The 23,269-nt window shown below is 34.3% G+C and overlaps 1 protein-coding gene across 1 annotated transcript; it reads right to left on the reverse strand.

Annotated features, from left to right (window-relative positions):
• Nucleotides 1-787: 787 nt before the first annotated feature.
• On the reverse strand, nt 788-21,511 carry LOC110609056 (SCY1-like protein 2). The gene is made up of 14 exons (XM_021748372.2): nt 20,677-21,511; nt 18,123-18,227; nt 17,213-17,323; nt 15,788-15,970; nt 13,953-14,079; nt 12,928-12,989; nt 12,689-12,775; nt 11,825-11,911; nt 11,271-11,384; nt 6,165-6,293; nt 3,003-3,065; nt 2,634-2,795; nt 2,419-2,537; nt 788-1,915 (listed from the first exon to the last, which is right to left on the reverse strand). The coding sequence occupies exons 1-14, from the start codon at nt 21,169-21,171 to the stop codon at nt 988-990; spliced, it is 2,772 nt and encodes a 923-aa protein (XP_021604064.1). The 5' UTR covers nt 21,172-21,511; the 3' UTR covers nt 788-987.
• Nucleotides 21,512-23,269: the final 1,758 nt, after the last annotated feature.

Genomic DNA, 23,269 nt, shown 5'->3' on the forward strand with positions numbered 1-23,269 from the left:
CTTTTTCCACTTTACCTTGTGCAAAAGAGTTGTGAGAATATGTCTTCCATATTCTTTAGATGGTCTACTTTTTTTTATAAATTTAAATGATTTTATAATTTTTAAATGTTATCAAGAAGTAAAATAAAATTGTACTGATTCGTCCATTCAATATAAACTTATATTTACGAACATTTTTCTTCCATTATCCTCGATAAATTCATCTAAATATAAATTATCTAATCATAATTTAATTAAACCCAGATAATTTCTCACTGAAACTTATTTTTAATAAATATATTATTTAGTCAATCTCATTTTCTTTTAGAAAACTTATGTATTTACTATAATTATATTATATAATCTAAATGATGCCTTATACAACCCCTTTTTTATTTTAGATCAAAACTTCTCTTTTTCCTCTATGAAACTGCATCGTACTAGACAACAACATAAATTTTATAAAATGATAGTTATCATAGGACAGAGGTTGTAATTAACATATAAGCTAGTTTATCAGTCACTTGTAAACATTTTACATTTTAACTAAACACAATTATTTAAAATTGTAAGCCAAACCCTATAGCTAAACAATGTGCCTCCCAGTTTCCCACACCTCCAAAATCTAAATGCAAAATACAGACTCAAATATTTCATTTTCAGTTTTTTTTTTTTTTTTTTTATAATCGTAACTGGAACTGGGATTGTTATTGAAGAATATATTTTCCAGCAAAAACTATTTTCACACTTCAAAAAGTCTCAACTATCCAACTAAACAGCATTATATAATTTTTTTTAATGACAAAAGAAAAAAAAAAAAAAAAAAGGAAAAAAGAAAAAAGAGAAGGGTCAATCGGATTAAACTACAATCTCACGACAATCACTCGACATACCATGACCCAAACGGATTTGGTATACATCTGCCTCTCTGCATCGGATGGCTACTTGAACGTTGAACCTTTCCTTTCTTCTACCCCTTCGTTTCATGTGGTAGCGGCAACCAGTCCATTACAGCAGGTCTAAAAGAGGGGGCTGCTCCGATTGTGATTTAGCATGGCTAGATCTTGAAGTAGAAGTGGCCCCTCGTCCTCTTCCTCTTCCTCTGCCCACCGCAATTGATGGAGGTGGAGCAAGTTTAGGTGCAAGCTGGTCATTCTTGCTGGAACCAAATATAGATCCAAGGTCTGTTGAGTTCTTATCATTATATGAACCCAAAGCTGGCATACCTTGATTCTGTTTCATGAAACCAATTGAATTCTGAGGATTACCAGCATTCAATGTAGAAATCCCTTGGTTTGATTTCAAGGGCTCAGATGAACTTAGGTTGTTGAAGGCCCAGCTACTATTTCCATTAGCTTGGAAGTTCATGTTGTTGGGTTTGCTTGCATTCAAACTGGTACTGTAATTGTTTACCAGTGATCCCAGAGAGCCATTATTAGAAGTTCCAGAGGCAGTGGAAGTACCACTAGGTCTTGGAGGCCAATTAGCAAAAGGATCTAGATCATCAAAACTTGAAGATGACGATGCTACCGTATTTGGTTGCTTATCAACATTACCTAACTGAGGTGTTACACCTGAAGATGCCCGAGGAGGCCATTCTATGTCAACTGGAGGGCATGATGCAGTTGGTTGCTGACCAGGTATAGAAGAGATCAAAGAAGATTCTGATTGCAAAGAAGCTAATTGAATTGGTTGATTGTTTAAAACAGAGGGAGTAGGCAATGGCTTGCTTGTAGAAGGCTGGTTTCTAGCGGTAGGTCCTTTTGATACAGGACCCCAATCCTCATCCCATGAAGGACTACTTTTTGATGCCGGAGCAACAGTCCCACTTGTTTTGCTTGAGGCTAGAGACTGAAGCCCATTGGGGATAGGTGTCATCTTTACCTCTGGAATTCCAGAATCAGTGATGGTAACTCCTTTCTTTTCTTCTATTTTCCTATGAAAAATATCAAATAACAGAAAAGGGTAATGTCATTAGTACATGCAAATAGACAAAAAGATACTAGTACTACTAACATTTAACAAAGAAAAACAAAATGACTGTTGAATCCCACATTGATTGTGAAAAGGCCTAATGTGCCCCCTTATATGGACTATAGGCACTCCTCCCCTTGAACTCGCTTTTGGGATGAGTTAGGCCTAACTCAAATTTAACATGATATCAGAGCCGTCCTATTCAATGTTGGGCCTCCTATAAATATGTCACGCACCAATAAAATTCTGGGCGTGAGAGGGTGCAGGGCATAGGCACATCGGTTGTGAAAAGGCGTAATGTACCCCTTATATGGGGCATAGGCACTCCTCTGAGCTAGATTTGGAGTAAGTTAGGCCTAATCCAAATTTAACAAACTGAATAATTTATCGCGCATGTGCATACAAGTTAAAAAGAGAGGATTGAGTTTGGAAGGGCTATGGTAAAAAAAAATATTATTGTAGTACCTGAGGATATCCTTTACAAAGAGCATGTATTTGGCAAACTGCTGAACATTTAATTGTTGGGCAGTGAGAAGAGGTACAAGTAGTGGAAGGACATGCTCTGCTACGAATTCTACTCCATACTGGCAAAGAATTAAGCCAAAAGGGACAGGGAATCAGATTCTTCTACATATAAAGAATGAGGGGAAACTATTACATGCATCAGTAAACACTATTACCTGCTTCAGAATTGAATTTGCAACCCCAAGGGTACACATAAGAGTAGGAGCAGAATGGTCAACAGCTGTACAACGTTGAATTGTTTCCAAGATTTCCAGAACTGCATGTTTATCGAGAGTGTGAACAAGATCCCCGAAGCATAACAGAGCATTCACTCTTACCTAATAATAGGAAAAAATTCTTAGCTTCTGATTAATGTCTGCAATTCCCCCAAAGTCATTGATGCGTTACAAGTCTCACAAAGGTACAAAATTTCCTTTTAGGTGTTCTCATGAAGAGACCAACTCATTAAAATCAGCTGAATTAGCAGAACGAAAAAAACAATATAATTGAACATGAATGATAAATAAATACAGAAACAAGCATACCGCAGCAACAGTTGTTTTTAGTGCCAATCCATGGACACGAGGCAAAATTGATTGTTTCACTAGCTGCAAGGAGTAAAATAAATTAAAAGACAGAAAGAGTGAGATGATATGGACTTTGGAACCCATCCTTGGTAAAGCATACAAACAAGAAGGAAATATTGATTAATTAGCAGTGTCAGTCTTTTTCCTTCTCTCATAAAGTGCTGCAATGTTCGCATAACAGCTAAAAAGGAATGTGATACAAATAATTGTGCAAATTCAATAATGAAATCATAAAGCCTACCTCCCATAAGCATATTTATAATTCTAGTTTATACATTTCTTTTGCTAAGGACAAGAAAAAAAATATTACTCCCTCTGTCCCATAATTTTTATTCACTTTGCTTTTTCACACATATTAAGAATGACAAATTCTTTTATTAACTTTTCAATTATACCCTCTTAAAGTTATTAAATTTCATTAAACATTAAAAGATATTTTCAATAATCATTTAGAAAAATAACCATTAATGAGAGGTTGTTTTGAAAATAAAATAAAAGTAAATAAGGCTATAATAGTCAATTTATAAGTTAATTATGCATAAAAAAGGAAAATAGATAATAATTTTGGGACAATAAAAAAAAGGGAAGATGGACAAAAATTATAGGACGGAGGGATTATTAATATGTACCTAAGTCCAAAGGGGTACAAGCTCAAAACTAGGCAGGCTTACACGCATAAAAAGGACCCTACTCGAGAAACAATATGGTCATCCACAAAAAAAAAAAATCTGCTCCAAAAACAGAACAAGAAAAATTGCTCCCTTTCTGATGAGACTGGCAGTGATTAACAATTTAAGAACCTCTACAAGATGCTTCAAAGAAATTATAAAAAAAAAAAAAGAGCTACTTTAGATGGACCCTCATACTTCAAATGTGCCTCCATGAAGAAGTATGATTTCCATCAGGATAGAGCCCCGCTTAGTAAAGGGCTTAAAGTAAAATCCTTCCCTTTCTTGACTGTCTACCGAACACTATCTCACTAATCCACTAATTTTTCACACTACCCACAACTGGAAAAACTAGGGAATAAATAGAGGCCCCAATATTGCATTCAGTTAAGAATGACAGCCTGTGATATATTCCTGTTTATAAGTTATAACATTCATGGAAACCCTATTCAAGTTCTCTCAAGCTAGCAAAAAAAAATCTTGCATTTGAATTTAAAGGGGAATAATTTGTTGAACATCATTGCAGAAAACAAAATATAGAGCTCAGCCCTATCTCAAAGAAAATCTACGCATCGTTTGGACACCAAACCATTAAACTTTGCAGTGACAATCTTCCTCCACAAATAGCTTTTGTAAGTCATGACAAGTCACACATTTTTATGTGCCAAAGATCACAGATGAATTAATATGTCAATAACCAAGAACAAGAATCAATTGAAAGAATCACATTCTGTTAGCTAGAGTATGTAAATCTATATAAAAAGACACGCTGAGCAAACATTAAACTGTTATAAAGATGCCAAAACAAGATTCCAGCCAATTTGATAATGTTGGTTCTTGGGCCTCACCATTTTTATGTGCCAAAGATCACAGATGAATTAATATGTCAATAACCAAGAACAAGAATCAATTGAAAGAATCACATTCTGTTAGCTAGAGTATGTAAATCTATATAAAAAGACACGCTGAGCAAACATTAAACTGTTATAAAGATGCCAAAACAAGATTCCAGCCAATTTGATAATGACTAGTGACATTGGTTCTTGGGCCTCACCAAAAGTGCATTTAGAAATAATGCAAAACAGATCTTGCTTCTCTTTTAGGCTTGGTTTTTTTTTTTTTTCCTTTTAGCTTGACAATAGATTCCTCTGACAAATCCAAATCAGAGTTTGAAATACCATAAAAAATTCATTCTTATTAACTATCCATTTTGTCTCCTTTCCCCTGCAATCTCAAATCATGTGTTTTAGGCTGTTTCGCTTGTCACTATTCAACTTGGATTATATTCCTTCCTTGCTCCTTCCATAAATCATCTCTCTCTCTCATCTGTTAATATGTTCCTTATATGCCATGAAACACTTCTAATAAAAATTTGTCCTTTTCACCAAAAAAAAAAAAAGTCAAAGTGGGAAAAAAAAACACTACTAGATATAAACAAAAACCTAATAACACAATTGAAATGAATAACAAATTGAATAGGTCCTCATATAAAAATTGTTACATTTTTTAATATAAATAAAAAGAGTTTTTTTTTGTTTCTGCTTCATGGCATCAATATTCTGGATTGACTGTCAATCATAGTTCTCACTTGAGATCCAAATTGAATTCAATTATAAGATTCACTAAAAATTCTACAAATTAATTAAAAATGATATAAGTTCTAAACATTGAGTAAGAAAAATATCACAACAATATTTTTAATAAATATAGAATTGTCATTTAGCTAATGAGAAAGATGCTTTCTAATAGAACAATATATACTTATTATGTTATGTGATTTATGTTATAAATTATGAAATATTGAATTTAGACAATGATTATCATTGTATATCTATATGCACTGGAACTTCCATTTAAATTTGATCAAATTGCTAAACAATAAAAAATATAGTGGACTAAATTAAAATGCCAGTATACAATAATACAAAATGTTATAATTTGACAATTACAATTAGAAAAAGTAAAAAATATAACAAAAATAAAAGAAAGAAAAAGAAATAAGAGAGATGGAAAAGAATGGCTAGTAAAAAAAGAGCAAGATAAGGGAAGGTTGTTATATGCACTGTTCACAATTAAAAAATTAAGCAAAAATTTCAATTTTGAAGCTATAGGATCTAACACCCTCAAAAAAAAAAAAATTAAACAATTAAAGAAGACAAATAAAAGAAGACCAAATTGTTAGATGCATATTGATTCACCCGATTCACCATCTGATCATAAGATTCAGTCATTCAGGTGTATTTAAGATTCACCTGTAGATTTGAATAGCTAGAATGGGAATTGAATAGAATCATATGAAACAAATCGAGAACCACAAAATTCTAACATTGCTGTCAATCACCATGTAATTGTGATATTAGGATACTGATGCAAATATGAATTTACATAAATGAATGGAAAACACTAGGTATAAACACATGCAGGCACACAAATCCATACAAATGGCAATCACCTGAGCATCAAGTTGCTTAGCAAGAGATGATGATTTTTTCAGGACTTCCTCTTGAATTCGTGGATCAGTGTCAGCATAAGCTTGAACAAGCAATGGCAGGACATGGGATATCAAGTTCTCCTTACTAGTCTACAACAATTAGATAAGACAAAATATCAGTATTGAGTATTATAAATGCTATAAAGCAGGGGAGGCAGAGAGACTGACAGAAAAGAGACAAACAAAGATGCTATTTAAATATTACAATCCTTTGACTCGGCAAAGGAACTCACAAATAGAACAAGGAAAAAAAAAATCCACAAGCCAGCCATATTCATTTGTACATGTCAAAATAATATTGACATCAAGCTTAATCCTTTAGAAGGGAAAATTTTTTCAGTCCATATTTTCATAAGTTAAGATAATAAAATTTTTAGTACCAATGCACTAGCAGCCTAAAATACACTTTCAGTTTAAATAACAAAAATTACAAGGACAAGATCCTCCAACTAAAGACCCTATGGAAGAGAAATTAGAATCATCATTGTGCAATGAGCTTATCTCAAACTTCATGTCTACTATGTTATCGGCTATGTTATGTGGACTTAGGTGTGGGTGTCAGAAATAGGTGCATATTCCTGTGCCTAACTTGTCAACTTTCTAAATCGAAAATATAGATTTAAATTTAGACACAAATACTTGGATATATTATGTTATATAAAATAGAATAAAAGAATATAAAATTATGTAATAGCAATTATAGTCAAACTAAATGATCATCCAAGTACATGCTCTTCATCTTCTAAGAAAATAATATTCTATTAATTATGAATGAATATGTCATTCAAGTGTCCAATGGTATGAATATGTGTTGGACACTGTTGACCAACATAGAAGGTTCTTACTTAGAAAGATTCAAATTTTTGGAATCCTAATTAGACTTGATTTAAGAGATTTTATTCTTATCGTAAATATTCCTAATTTAAATTGATTATTCATGTATAAATACTCAAACCTTGTAAAGATCAATTCAATTGAAATAGAGTAAAAAATTCCTCTCAAAATTCTTCATGGTATCATAGCTTTTTCGTTGATTTTAAAATTTAAATTCAATTTTTCTCTTAAGGTTTCTAAAATCCTAAATCTACCTTTTTTGGGTCGTCGGACCGTCACCGGCCAGCCTTCCAGTTCCGACGCCGGAAAGCCACGCACGTGAGGCTCACGCGCCCTTGCAAGATTTTGCGTCTTTCCCACGAACCGGCACGTGTGACGTTTTTCAGTGGTATTTTTTGACGGCAATCCTTCCCGGCAGACTCGCCTTCAAGTCGCACTTCTATCCTGTGTGAACCCCATGACTTGGTTCACCTTTTTCCGGCATGGGAGACGTTTTCCGGTGGTTTTTCCACCAATGACCCTTTCTGCCAGACTCGCCTTCAAGTCACGCTTCTGATCTGCTGGATTTGTGCCTTTTTCACTAGTGAACAGTCATTCTTTCTTCAGTAACAAGAATTTTTCACTGTTTTTTTCAAAAAAAGGGAGGTTTTTTTTTTTCTTAAAATGACAATGACTTGTGTAGTTAATGTAAGGACTTCTGATAATATTTTTGTTTCGTCTCTTGATTCTGCTCTATGGATTATTAATTCTAGTGCAAATAGACATATGATGGGCTCCTCTGAAGGCTTTCTTAATTATCTTCTATATCTACAAAAAGACACTGTCAGAATCGTAGATGGTTCTTCCACTCCTATATCTGGAATCGATTCTATTATTTGTACTCCAAATATCAAGTTATTCTCTGTTCTTCATGTTCCTTGTTTTCCTGTTTATCTTTTATCTGTTAGTACTCTCACCAAAGCACTTAATTGTAAAATTGAATTTTTTCTTGACCATTGTGTTATTCAGGACCTTCAAACTGGGAAGAGGATCAGCGATGGTAAATTGCACGATGGCTTACATATGTTGGAAGGGAATCTGAGTTTAAATTCAGCTCTGGCTCTTTTTGAAAGAAATCAGAATGTCAACCACGAAATTATACAGTGGCATCGACGGTTAGAACACCCATCATTCTTTGTTTTAGAGAAACTTTATCCTGATTTATTTTCCAAGGCTCAATGTGGTTTTTTAGATTGTGATGCTTGTGAGTATGCTAAGCATACAAGAACCTCTTATAGCTCCAATAACAATAGGAGTACAATCCCTTTTGTGACTATCCATTTTGATTTTTGGGGACCTACTCAAACGGTCTCACTATTTGGTAATAGTTGATTTGTTACTTTTATTGATTGTTGCACTCACATGACTTGGGTTTATTTGATAAAGGCAAAGAGTGATATGATTTCTTGCTTTCAACCTTTCATAAAATGATTTATACTTAATTTGATGCAAAGATAAAAGTTTTGAGAACTGATAATGGTGTACATGGATGGCCATTTTTTTGCTTATCTAGAGTCTAATGGGATACTGCATCAACTAGTTATCCTTATACTAGTGTCAAAAATAGTGTTGTTGAAAGAAAAAATACACCTGTTGGAAGTAGTCCGATCTCTCCTTTTCAGCAGATCCTAAATGGAATATAGCAATTATTGAAGAGATGAAAGCACTAGCCAAAAATGAGACCTGAGAGCTTGTCACTCTTCCACCTGGAAAGAAACTTGTTGGCTGCAAATGAGTATTCACTATGAAACACAAAGCAGATAGATCAATTGAAAGATTCAGGGCTAGACTAGTGGCCAAGGGATACACTTAAACCTATAGAGTGGATTATCAGGAGACATTTGCTCCTGTTGCCAAAATGAACTCAATCAGAGTATTGTTATCTTGCGCTGTCAACTTTGACCGGGATCTACAACAATTGATGTGAAAAATGCATTCATCCACAGAGACTTGGAGGAGGAAGTGTATATGGAAATTCCTCCTAGATTTGCTGATGGAAAAACATAAGGAAATGTGTGCAGACTAAAGAAGGCTTTATATGGGTTGAAGTAGTCACCAGAGCTTGATTTGATCGATTCAGTAGAGTTATGATTTCTTTTGGCTATCAACAAAACAATGCTGACCATACCCTATTTATCAGACATAACAAGGATAAAATTACTTTTCTTATAGTCTATGTTGATGACATAGTGGGGATGCTACTGTAGAGATGACTTGACTGAAAAAGCTTTTAGCTCAAGAGTTCGAAATTAAAGATCTAGGAAAACTACAATATTTCCTGGGAATCGAGGTTGTCAGGTCAAATAAGGGAATTTTTATTTCTCAGAGAAAATGCATTCTGAATCTTTTAAAAGAAATTGGTATGTTAGGTTACAATTCAGTAGAAACTCCCATTGAGAGCAATCACAAGCTACAAGCAGGGATTGGTGAATCAGTGGATATAGGCAGATATCAGAGGTTTCAACCAGACAAAGCATATGCAGTCAGCTTAGTCAGTCAATTTATGCATGATTCTCGTGAGTCTCACATGCAAGTTGTTTTTTGCATTTTGCGATACTTGAAATCTACTCCTGGAAAAGGTCTCCTATTCTCTAAACATTGTCATCTTTGCATACATTCATGCACAGATACAGATTGGGCTAGATCCCTTTATGATAAAAGGTCGACTAGCGGGTACTGTACACATGTAGGAGGAAACTTTATCACTTGGAAAAGCAAAAAGCAAAGTGTTGTTACTTGATCAAGTGTTGAAACGGAATATAGAGCGATGACGCAAGGTGTGTGTGAACTCCTATGGTTGTAGATATTGTTGGAGGAATTAAAACTATTGGAGAGGGACAAACTCCTCTTATACTATGACAATAAAGCTGCCATCAATATAGCTTACAATCCGGTTTAACATGACTGAACAAAGCACATAGAGATCGATCAACACTTCATTAAAGAGAAATCAAGAAATGGTGTCTTGAGGTTAGACCATATGACTTCTGATCAACAGCTAGCTGTTGTGTTTACTAAAGGGTTCGGCAACAAGAACTATCATATCTTGATTTATAAGTTGAGCATGTGTGATATCTATGCACTAACTTGAGGGGGAGTGTTGACCAACATAGAAGGTTCTTAATTAAGAAGATTCAAATATTTGAAATTCTAATTAGGCTTGATTTAAGGGATTTTATTCTTATTGTAAATATTCCTAATTTATGTTGCTTTTTTATGTATAAATACTCAAATCTAGTAAAGATCAATTCAATTGGAACAGAATAAAAAATTCCTCCCAAAATTCTTCAGACATAAATTCCTTGTCGTATCCCATGCCATGTTAATACAGATACAGCACAACAAAATGAAGAGCTGGAATATCAGGGGTTACCGGCTTATAACTGCAAGGCCCTACATCTTTTACCATAAACAATAAAATGGCAAGAAATTCCAATAATGATTTATTGAATTTTAAAATAAATTTTTAGGAAGAATGCATATGTAACAGGGAATTAGAAAATTGATGTCTTGATATTTGTTGGCATAAGAAGCTTTCACAATGGTACTAAACTTTTAATTTCAGTTAATTGAAACAGTCCGGCCCAAACTGACCCAAATAATTTTTGGACATACTTTCCACTTAACCCAAAATGATTAACCTAAGTTAGCTATTATATACAATTTTGATTTTTCGTACTTTGCCGATGTAGGATGTGAAAGCACCTAAATATCACACTCTTCCCTACTAAATTTGCGACATCCTCGTCGCAACTGAATACTGGATCGGATACAATTGCCAAGTCAAGACCGAACCTATATTGTGGTTCGCTAGTACCTCGGGCGACTCCACCTCGTCTTACACGGGTAGCCCTTTCCTCGCAGCCCCACTCGCTCTGCACAATTTTTTCTGATCCAGGGTGGCTCTAATACCATGTAATAAGATAAAGAATAATTGGACAATTTCAGTATATTTTTTCATTGAAGTGGGTATATATACCGATTACAAGGTCTTGTTAAGACAACTCCTAATAATCCTCTATCAATCAATTAATTTATGATTATGTAATCTCTTATAACTACGTACAGATTATATTCACACTAACAAAATCAAATAGAAAAGCTTTTAACAGTGGAAGCAACTTTAACACTCAAAGCAACAGTTCCTTCAATCAACCATGTACATGAGCAGCACAAGCACAATGCTTCAGTTACCTTGTTGATAATGATTTCAGCACGCTTTACAAGCAACAGTAGTGTCTCGCCAGCAGCGGTATTCAGGACAGGAATGAGAGCTGGAAGTGTTGATTGCTCAAAATCATTTTTATCCTACAACAGAATTTAAAACATCAAATTATTTTCTAAGAAATTATTGCATTTTTCATGAAAGTTGGAATAAACAGATAAAGACATTAACAATAAATAAAACATTAACGCTAGTTTAAACAAATTAAGGGATTGATAGGAAGGAATGTTTAGTGTTTACTACTAATATGTTCATAGTGTTATTGTTAAGCATATAAGGAGGATAACTATCAGAACCATGATGTCAAAAATAGATAAAACAATGTTCAAGCCATTTCATAATGTAAAAAGAACAAGCAATGGAAGTACCAAGATGTCTGAGTTGAGGGACATCAAGAAGCCCATAAAGCAAACAGGGTACTTACTTATCTCCAGCATGAATAGATTATATTGGAAATAGAGAGAACAAACTACATGAATAAACCAGCCCAAGACATAAATCACAATGATGAGGAAACCAATACCTGAGAATCTGCTATTGTGAGAACCATGGGAAGGATCATTGGTTGCATCACCATATTCCTAAGTTCCGCACATAATGGTGGAAGTACCTACAAGGAAGTATTGTTTGCTAAAATTGTTCCTTCAATTTAAGAAAATAATAATAATAACTATCAACAACTATTTCCCATTTTGCTAAATGAAACAACAGCTTGAAGAGGAAGCATACACAATGACCGTCATGCATGTATTAGAAATGGACAATTTTATAGCATGAATTTAGCAATGTAGAACATTCACTGTTTGCAATGATTCTTGTGCTACAATTCAATTCTATTAAAAGTATTCAATTCAAGTAATCAGGTTAAAAAAAAGTTACTGTAATTGGAATAAATTTTCAAATGATAGAATTCATTTGAATTCTATTATTTGGTATAGTTGACAAATGAAACGAATGTCATTTTTCTCTACTTTGCGCTCATACATAAAGCAATAAATATAACTTAAAGAAGGGCATTTTGAACCTATAATAGAAAACTTCACTAAATCAATTGAATTCTTCCAAAATCATACCACTTTTGGCAAGAATTTATTTCTGTCAAAATGATCTCTTAACAAAATTGGATTTTATTCAGTTTACACATTCCAAACATAGGTATTGATCAGATAGAGTTTGATTTATTTGAATTTTTTCATTTTTATACTTTCTGAACACAACATACAAGCATATGTGAAACAAGCAAGCAAACAAACAGTGGCCATTAAATTTCACGTTATCAACAAAGTAGGGTGTAGTTACGTATAACATCAGAAAGTAACTCTATACAAAGGCACAAGAAAAAATTGAACAAGACATCAAATTGGTGAGCAAAGAAAAAAACACAAACCTTATACCGCAATACACGGGAGTCAAAATCTTTCCACATATCTGATAATGCCTTTAAGAACTCAGACTTCTGCATATTATCTCTTTCCTGCAATTAAAGAAACACGTCATTAATTATCATTCACAACATTTACTCTATTTTATCTATTTTATTTTTCCCAGAATTTCCTTCAAGCAAAGTATCTCAGGTGAATAAATCCCAGAAGCATTAATCAGTCAAGATTATATGCAATAGCATACAAGCATGTGGTCCAGGAACCGAAGAGCACGCAACCTAGTGTCATTCCGGAAAAAAGGAGAACCTGTAATGGAAGAACATAGAACTTAAAAACAATACAGAAATTTACAAGAATGAATTAAGTGGAGATGCCTATTTATGCTTGTTAGACGATAAGGCACTGAAATTGTTAATATGCCATTCAAGCATCTGTCAGGTAATGAAAATACAGGCATTTGAAGTCTGCTAAATATGATGGTAGAAGTTACTGGTGTTTCTGATACAAAAATATAAAAGTTGGAGATTGCATTATTAATATGAAAATGGAAGAAGCAATGTCCCTATCCTTTCATCGATCAGAATGGGAATATATCAAGAGTCAAGAGACTCATCCTCAAGACTAAATCAGAATCTGTGATGTTGTTAACCAAGCAAAGCAGGCAAAAGGCAGATGTATGAACACAAAAGGTAGTTCTTCACAAGATTGCTAGGGATGACAATGACATAAGAGTTAAAACTTTAGACCTAGTTTATTTACCAGGAATAAGAGAGCAGGAATGGCAAAAAGGATTGATCATTCTGGTTCTTGATTTCCAATACCTAGCAGCTAGCCTCCATGTAGGAATGAAATTAATGCAATAAAAAAACATCTTAACTCGTAATTGATCTTTCACGTATTCTTCATTTCAGCTAAACATACTCGAGAAATTTGAATGGAAGCTTGTCATTCTTGGTCTCCTATTCACAGTAACACACAAGGCCTTGGCCACTAGTACTTTTTGCATGCATCCTGCAAATTACTTATGAGAAGAAACACCCTCCAATATTGCACTATATACTTTCCTTCTATCATTATCTTTTTGATAAACTCCAATTATATTCCATCTTTAGTACATCTCATCTACATGTCATTATTTGTAAAAATAGCAACCATATGAAAATTGAATTAACTGTGCATGCAACATATGTATTACCTAAGTAGATGGAATATAGATAAATAAAAAGACATATGCAGCCATACGGTATTGTCCAGGGGCTCATGTTTTACCCGTAAAATCCATTGCTGTTGGCCTGAAAGACTCATTTGCAGAGATCATCCTCTGCAGGTCGGGAACTAATTCTTGTGGAATAGACGAAAAAGCTTCACTAGACAAGTAATTCAATGTATTCATGTACTGCAGAGAGAATCAGAAAACAAATTAACAATTGCTAACTGAAGATAGAATCAAAAGAAGTGTACAATAGCAATGTTTTGTCAAACAAATAACAATTATCAGACATCAGATGTCAGCTAACAGCAGCTAAATAGCTATGCAGTCAAGAAATCTAACTAGGAATTCAAAATTTTCACTGTATAAATAAGACATTTAATTTTCTACTAATTAAGTAGAATTTTATTTTGTGTTGGAAGTTAGAATTTGAATTTGTTTTATATTCTTAAATAGCATTTCTAATCCTAGTAGAAGTAGGACTATTATACAATAAGTACTTATGTCCTCCAGGTACTTTTAATATTTTTATTATTGACAATTAAAAATTAACAAAGTTTGAGAATTTATTATGATGACAATTGAAATTGTGAATTAATACAAGTTACGAGAAATGATCCACCCCCTTTTAAGTGTTCTTTTGGGTTTTACATCAATTTGTTATAAGAACCTGGTTTGGTTGATTGCCTGTGAGCAATTAGAACACAATCTGTCCTTTGGACATTTCCTTCATTGCCATTGCAAAACCTCTTGTTTCCAAACCCCATCATTATGGTTACTTGCTTCCTTATCTCATTGGCCTCACTTTATTCCCTAGTGTGAAATACTCACCCCTATCTTCAATTTCAAAAAATATAAAAAATTGAAAATAAGAATGCACAAAATCCTTGAAACTTTGGCTAGGTTGAAAGCAAATCTGGAAAAAGCAGCAAGAGTTCTTGAAAATATATGCAACCTAATGGGACACAAGGTAAGAAATTCATAATAAAGAACAAGAAGGAGCAACTAGAAGAATCTGAATCTTTGCATGTTGAAATCCAATATGATAAAGACTGAGTTGGAAAATTTAGGTGAACAAATTTTAGGAACCTTTTCTAGAGGAAAGAACTAATGAAAATGAGCGAAAAAAAGAAGAAGAAATTCAAGCCATTGAAAAGATCATGGAAATTGAAGCTTTAGCTAATACTCTTGTTCCTAGTAAATTCAAAAGCCTTTCAACTGTTGTGTTCCTGAATCTTCAACACTACAAAACTGAAGACCTAGTTTCATCCAACCAAGGGAGAAATGATGCAATCAATTAAGTAGAAATTGTTTTATCAAGGAAGTTTGAGTTTGAGTTGGTTTATACTCCTAATTAGTGTTTTCAAGTCTGTCCTAGTCCTAGATTAACAATTCTACCATAAATAAATATCCTCTAGGCATTTTGGTAGACTTATTATTGCCAATGCAGAATTAGTAAAATTTGAGAGTTTATTATTATTATTATTGTTATTGTTGAATCCCACATAGGTTTGGGAAAGGGTAATGTGCTTTTATATGGACCATAGACACTTCTCCCCTTGAGCTAGCTTTTAGGAGTGAGTTAAGTCTGACCCAGATTTAACATGGTATCAAAGCCTCCCATTGGGAGACCCATGAATGTGTCATGCTCCAGTGTGGTTCTGGGCGTGAGGGTGTGTTGAATCCCACGTCGGTTTGGGAAAGGAAAGTAGGTCTGACTTAGATTTAACAATTATTATTGATTTTAGGATTAATGCAAGTTTTGAGAATTGTTTTTATGATCCCATTTTGAGTGTTCTTTTGTGTTCTACCTCAAGGACATTTAGACTGATAAACAAAGTCAATTCTTTTTTTTTAAAAAAAAAAAAGAAAAATAAAGGCTATTAGCAGATACCATCTTAACATTGTTGTGGCAGTTAAACAAAGGCTTGCGAGCAATCAAGTGGTAGGCAAGACATCCAAAACTGAAAATATCAGAAGAGCAACCAGCTGACGGTGATTTGCTCCGAACAAGTTCAGGTGCAGTATAATTCAGAGATGGCTCAAGTGGCAGTATAGAATCCTCAACATCATATTCCTGATTGATTGACAAGAAGAAAAAAAAAATAAAAAAGAAACTTAAAACATACTTCAATTTTCAATCATCTCTGTGATGAAATGAAACTGAACGGAATAGAATTAATAAGCAAGAAGTCCATATATAAGATTGATTGCATTCAAACACACAAGGCATCCATAGTTCATTTAGAAAGAGTAGGTATCGCTTAGAGGGTGTTTGGCTTAGCTTATAAGCATTGTAGCTTATAAAGCTTAGCTTACAAGCACTTAGTGCTTATAAGCTTTTTGAAGCTTATAAGCATTAAAAATTTTAAACAGATATGTGTTTTATTAAAATGCTTATAAGTGACTGGTAAGTAGTTGACATGTTTGGTAATAATTAGCTTATAAGTACATTTATTATTAAAATTACTAAAACATGATATTAAATAAGGTATATCATGAAGTTCTAAAACTAAATGAAGTTAATATAGTGACTTATTTGGTTATAACCTTTGTGTAAGCACCAAAATGAAAAGCTGGTGCCCCTAACTTATTTTTTTTAGCTTATAAGTTGCAGTCACAATTTCAAAAAATGTTTTTAACAAAAAGGTCATCTTACTTTTAGAGCTTATAAGCTGGTTTGACCAACTTATAAGCTAACACAAACACAATATTCAGGAGAACCTGGAATAATTGCTTTAGAGATACCAAGGGGGAAATCAAAAGGAAAAAGGAGAAATGATTTAAGATTCATAATAAACACATCAAAATCGCAAGTCATGCAAGGACTTTATGATGAAATGTGAGATCACATATAAGAAATGCTGGAACAAGGATTGGACTTATAAACAAAATACAACAGTGGTTATTATGCAAAAGCTGAGATTATGCCATCTAAAGTTAGCTTACCATATGCAACACAACACTTTAAAAATATTGATGAGGAAGTGTGAATACTGAGAATCTTTAAGTTCAAGTAGAAGGATTGATCAGTATGCTTTATGAAAAATAACCATGTGAAACACATTTTCCAAAATAAACAATTCGGTATTTTGTTTTAAAACTCAAAGATATTGGAATTATTTAATGGAACATGCAGAAATGAGAAAAATTAGTCACTTTTCACAAAAGAATGCCATGAGAATGTTTGGGCTTAAAATGACTAACTATTTTTCCTATTATTAAGGAAGTATACTATAAATGCCTTTTCTAACGATTGTTTTGCCATAAATAAAAAAATAAAAATAAAAAAAAAAAAAAGAAGCAAAGTTCAGCTCACAGCATAATGAAAGGCCTGAGAGTTAGGCAATTCGCCTGTCGCCTGGTCTGTTGTGATTGTAAATCCAAATCCACCAAGCTTCCATGCTCCGCTTGAAGTGATTAGGATATTCTGCAAATTATAAACTCCTGTTTAGATATCTGAATGCCTAACTACAAATATCAATTTCATAGGTTCTTAACCACAGAGTTGAATATCATTTAAAAGAATTGAACAAACAAATCTAGTGGAATAAATAAAGAAATGAGATTCAATTTATCCCAAAAAAAGAGTTGCTCCATTGTACAAGAAAAAGGATAATGGAAGTGCCGTCATTTATATCTGGACATATTTTGTGTAGCTTGTCATCTTGAATCAGATCTTTTACCAGCTTTGATATCAGTACCAATGCCATAGTTCAGCAATTACCATCATATAATAATAATTATTAATAATAAATGTTTTCACCACCCTCTTTGAAGTGCTGATGTAGCTCAAGTTAAACTCAAAAATTAGCTGATTCCGATCTTGAATTTTCTGTCGACCAATATTCATTGGCGGGTAGTCATCATTTTCTTTACACTCTTTCACTCTTATGGCTCGTATTATACATGCATTTGTAATTCTCTTCTTTGAACTGCTCTATCATGTTTTCATTTGTGTATTTAGCATTTAATTTTCATAATTACACATCAAATATATTATCTTATTTCTGTACATCATTTAATAAGGTGTCTTCCCTTATGCATGTGCTTGCACCTTGTACCTCTCATCCCAATGCCAATTTCACCTTAATGATAAATAAGCTTCTGAATATCTTGAAACTGGGGGACACCATCCATGCCCCAGGTGCCACATTTCCTTAACAGGTCTTTTGATAACTATGCTTCTGAATACCTTAAAATTGGGGGGAACAGATTGAAACACATACCTCAGGTGATATAGCCCGATGAATGAGTCGTGCATGGTTGTGGAGGAAGTCCAAAGTTTCAGCAATTTGGAGTAAACCATGTTTCACCTCCAACAAACCCATTTCCTGCATAGAGAGAAAGAGAAGGATGAAGCGCTTTCAGAAACTGAAAGGTATAAATATCATCATGACCATAGAAAGAAAATATCAGCAAAAATTATAGATGAAGTGCATGCAATTCTCATGGATACATTGATTGAAAACTTTGACAACTTAATCCATTGTTAGAATTTGATTTTTCTATTAAACAATAGGTATATCCTTATGAGAACTCCTCATAGGACATTAATAACAGCCATCTATGATAACTCTGTATTCTAGCCTTTGTGGGTTTGTCTAAACATATCCTTTTAGGCTCAAATATTCCAGCCAAAAAGCACTTCACAGACCTTGTCTAGCCAGACTCCTTCAAAGACTAGAAAAATAATCACCAATTCGTTATGGTTGTCAAAACAAGTACACCATTTGAAACCTAGTACAGATATTTAAAAAAGAGAGCCATGAATTCAATGGACATGTGCAAAGTAACCTCAAAGATGAAACACTTGAAGCATATGCATATAATGAAGAAAGAAGATCTGGAGGATAAAATTGTTGTTAGACCAGTCACTACACTAACATATTGCCAATAGAAGAGTAACTCACATGAATAGACTTGATGCTAAAGATGTAACTGAGCTAATTAATGCTAAAACGTCGTGTTGTGGGAGAGTGAAGAAGAATACCTATAGAATGATATCCAGCCAAAATTATTAAAGGCACAAAAGGGAGCTAGAGCCTAGGCACAAGGTGCAAATGCATGATTGAGAGAGGTCAAGTGGGGAGGGGGGGGGGGAGGAAGGGAATTTCAAATTGAGACATAATATGCATAACAAACTCAAGATATTAACAACATTGATAAAGATAAAAATTAGTAGCAGGTTCGAAGAAATTCTGCAATCCTTGCAGAAAAGGGTTTAAGAGGTGAATGAAATAAGCCTTCAAATTTTGGACTTGCTTTGATGAGAGAACTCGAAAAAAACTGATGTAATCCAAGCAGCTAAAATAACAACCAAAAAAAGACCTACAAACTGCTTTTTCAACTGTGAAGAAATTAGGCTAGAGACCCAGAGCTTATGCACACAAAACCAAAAGCCTTAGATCTGAAAGCAAAGATGTGGCTTCAGAATTGAAACAAGGGTAAAGCATTGATATGTAGGTGCGGATTTTGAATTAGAGTTTTTCATAAGAAATTTGGTGATGCTTTAATGGAGAGTGTTGTGCAGTGTTTTAACAAGTTATGAGAAGAAGTTAGCATGGAAGAATTTCAGGCAAGATTTGAGGACCTATAATCCCATATGGAAAGAGTTAATCCCTAACAAACATAGTCCAATTTTATTTCTTGTTATACAGGGTTTCTCAAAGATGAAATTAAGGTGACAGTGAGGATGTCGAAACCTGACAGCCTTATTCAGGCAATGGAATATGCCGAATTACAAGAGACCCTCCTGGGTGGTGCTGCAAGGGCAAATCTACTACCAAACAGATGCATACGCCTTACACTCTCCAAAGTCCTAGCCTAATCAGAATATCATCCATTCATTTTCTTTTCCTAACCCATCAAACAACATACTAGTTATTCAAAAATTGATACACCAAAACCACATAGACTCCCACAAAACAACCCCCACCTGAATCCAACGGCTCTAACCAAAATAAATATACATCCAAAAGAAACCATAGTTGCTATAAATGTTGGGAATGATACTTACCAGGGCACCACTACCAACCAAGAAAATTAATGTCCTTACAGGAACAAAGGTGAAGAAACTAGGGACAAGGAGTAGCATGAATGGCCGAAGAGGATAAAGAAGTATAATTGAGTGAAGAAAACATTGAATTGTCGGTCACTTCACAAAGAAGCTATAATATTGTATTATTTCTTAAGATTTGATGTTTATATGCATAAGAAAGATAAGAATGAGGAAATTAGAATCAGAAAACGATCAACAGAATATGCTTTCAAGCTTACTGAAGCATCTCAAATTAACTTGCTAGTGAAGCAATAGTGGATCACATTACCATCCCAGATAAGAATATGAGAAATTGATACAAGAATATAACTATATAATTTTGCAGACTCAGAATACAATATGTATATTAGTCTGCCAACCAAAATATCAACAGTAGATGCTGCTACCACTCTAAATCAGGTAGGAAAATGGATATACAGATAAGTGCATGCCAAAGCAACATAAAATACGTGCAATTCACGAAGATCTAGTAAACTAAAAAATTGTCACTACTATGTGAAAACCATGAAAAGCGAAACTTCCCAAACTGAACAGTCATTCACTGCTACAACACCTAATGAGATCGCAATGTCAAATTAACACCGAAATTCAACTTGGCGTTCACTAAATCATATATAATTTTCCAAAAACTAAACCACGATCGATCTTTCATTAAAAATAAATTAAAAAACCCCAATTCAAGCAGCTAACCACAATAATCGAAGCCAATGGTTAGTGCTTACCATTCCCTGCAGCTCCTTAGGCACCTTTGGCACATTCTCCAGGTTTCCAAGCGCATTGGCTACTGACGCAAACAGCGGCTCCGTCACCATTGCCATCGCATTCTTGTTCTCATCCAACGCCTGCACCACATGTACGACTCCTGGGTGCCTAAGCCTCACCAACCGCGATGCATCAGCCCGAATCACATCCAGAAACGAGTCCTCCACCGCCTTAGACAGTCCCGCCCGAACACGAGCCTCCGACAACGTCCTCTTATCCAGCACCCAAACACAAACAGTAGGATACTGGTGAGCGCGCGTAGCCTCACGTGCGGCCTTAGCAGAGTATAATTTCCAAGCAAGGCCAGGTCCAGCGGAGCCGATCTGGTCGATGAGCTCATAGTCCTGCAAGGGCTTTGGACCTGTTACTTCCTGTACGGTAGTCTGCACGGTCTTCTCGATCACTGCTGCCGTCTTGGCAAGCGCTTGGGTTAGGGTTTTCATGTTCAGAGACATTTTTTTTCTTCTATCTGAAGACTAAATAGATGCCACCAAATTACAAATCAATAAATATGTATATACAGGTGGCTTAACTGTCTATATTGCGTGTATGTGAGGTGTTTTTGAGCGGACAGACGAGAAGGAGGAGGAGGAGGAGGAGGAGGAGGAGGAGGAGGAGAAAGCGGTGGTCGTGGAGAGACGGTGGTTTTGGAGGAGGAGAGGAGTAAGGAATTGAAGTCAGAGATCAACAAGGTTGATTCATCTTTTCCTTTCGGTCCACTTCTTCTCCCCCTTCCCTCTTTCGAGTTCTCTCTCTGTAAATTGGTATTTTAACTAATTTTTGTTTTTTTATTAACAGTGCGGGTATGTGAAACTGCTGACATAAAACTATTTTTTATAACTGCATAAATTACACTTTAACCCTTCAACTATAGGTGATTATCCAAATCAACTCTTAACTATTTTTGGGTAAATAGCCTCTAAAATATTTTAAATGTCGTATTTAAAACTCAATTGATAGAATAAACAACAGCATTAACATTGAATATATGAGGCCCACCTTAAAAAAGCAGTGGACAGCTACATTTTCTGTGTAGCCTAACTACTATTCTCTCTACCAAAAACAAAGTAAAAGTGAAAATCCCTTATATTCTCCTTTCTACTTTCTCATATTCAAACCAAGAGTAAATGAAGTTTACATGGAGAAATTGAGGGAGACATGAGATGCAAGAGAGGGATATGAGATCTAATGAGAAAATTTAAAGGGTTGCTAACAGTGAGTTAGAAAATAATGGTAATGCTCGGAGAAAGAGAGCTTTTGATGTGCTTGTCAATGAGATGAAGAGAATTTTGTAATTATTTTATAGATTCTTTTTTATTAAGAAAATTTTTATATTTTCTTAGCAATAATTAAACTTTTTTTTGTTATAGAAGAAAAAGCACAAGTGCTCTACATCATAGTATGCATATTTGCTAAGCCTACAAAATTATAAACGAGCATAGGGTGCAGCTCTTGTGGAGGGTCGGTAACAACATGCAGGCCAATTGGAAGAGATGATGCTTTATTGGAGATCCAATCGGCACATAAGTTTCCTTTTCGATAGATAAGTCAAGATGTTACCAAGCATTCTGGTTTGATCAGGCCACGGATGGTCAAGGCAATATTATTTATCTCTTTAGGGTTAGTGAGCTTGTCGTTTAACATGTCCACCACCTTGCCATAATCACTCTCAAGAAAAAGCAATTGGATCCCAACTCAATAGCAAGTTTGATACTCTCATAAGCCGCTTTGAGCTCAACTCCTAGCACACTATCATTACTACTATTGAGCTCATGAAGTAATTAAAAGCCAAAGAGTACCATGAGATGGTTGTGCTTAATTATTTCATGCCATCTAAATAGAGTCAACCATATGTATTTAACAATTACAGATTTGGTTTTCACAAACTCAGCGACTGCTATAGAGATAGCTGACATCATAAGCCCTACTTCAATTATTTGAAGGTACTGAACTCCAGTGAGTATTCCTGTGATCTTCTAAGGTAATGGAAACACATACGATCATATTTGGGGACAAACAACAAAAGCAAGGGGTTTACTAGAATTATGGGAAAAAAGTACATTTATGTTTTCTCCAATCTCTCAATCTTAGACTAAAAGACTAGCTGAACTCTAAATCTGATTGTAGATTACACCTAGCTTTGCTAAAGCTCGGCCTCAATAAGTGGAGACAGCCCTCTTTTCCAACTTATCTTTGAAAGAACTATTTTTTTGGCAATCACTCTTGTAACAAGTCCAATTGGTTGTATGGGAGATAGTTCTAGAATGTAAGGTATAAGAAAAAACATTCCTTTAAATATCATAAGAAACAAATTATAGACATTCATCACTGTTGATATTGCCACATGAACAACAGTTAATAAATTTATAATTTTTAAAAAATTTTGAGTTTAAATGACACTTAAACTACTTTATGGAATTATTTGTCTTCAAAAATAGTTTAAGTGTAATACCCGGCTAAATTTTAATATTGAAATTCCAACTTTCCGATGAACTCTCTATTGAAATTTAGAATCTCGAAACTGGAAACTTTAGAAGGGTAAAAATGAGTTTT

Source organism: Manihot esculenta, chromosome 2 (genome assembly GCF_001659605.2).
Source record: "Manihot esculenta cultivar AM560-2 chromosome 2, M.esculenta_v8, whole genome shotgun sequence".
NCBI classification, from domain to species: domain Eukaryota; kingdom Viridiplantae; phylum Streptophyta; class Magnoliopsida; order Malpighiales; family Euphorbiaceae; genus Manihot; species Manihot esculenta.

Coding starts and splice junctions, on each gene's coding strand:
- LOC110609056 (XM_021748372.2), bottom strand. CDS start 21,171: ATGTCTCTGAACATGAAAACCCTAACCCAAGCGCTTGCCAAGACGGCA. Junction 11,912..12,688: donor CCCGTGTATTGCGGTATAAG/GTTTGTGTTTTT, acceptor ACTTCCTTGTAG/GTACTTCCACCATTATGTGC. Junction 1,916..2,418: donor TTTGTAAAGGATATCCTCAG/GTACTACAATAA, acceptor TATTTTTCATAG/GAAAATAGAAGAAAAGAAAG.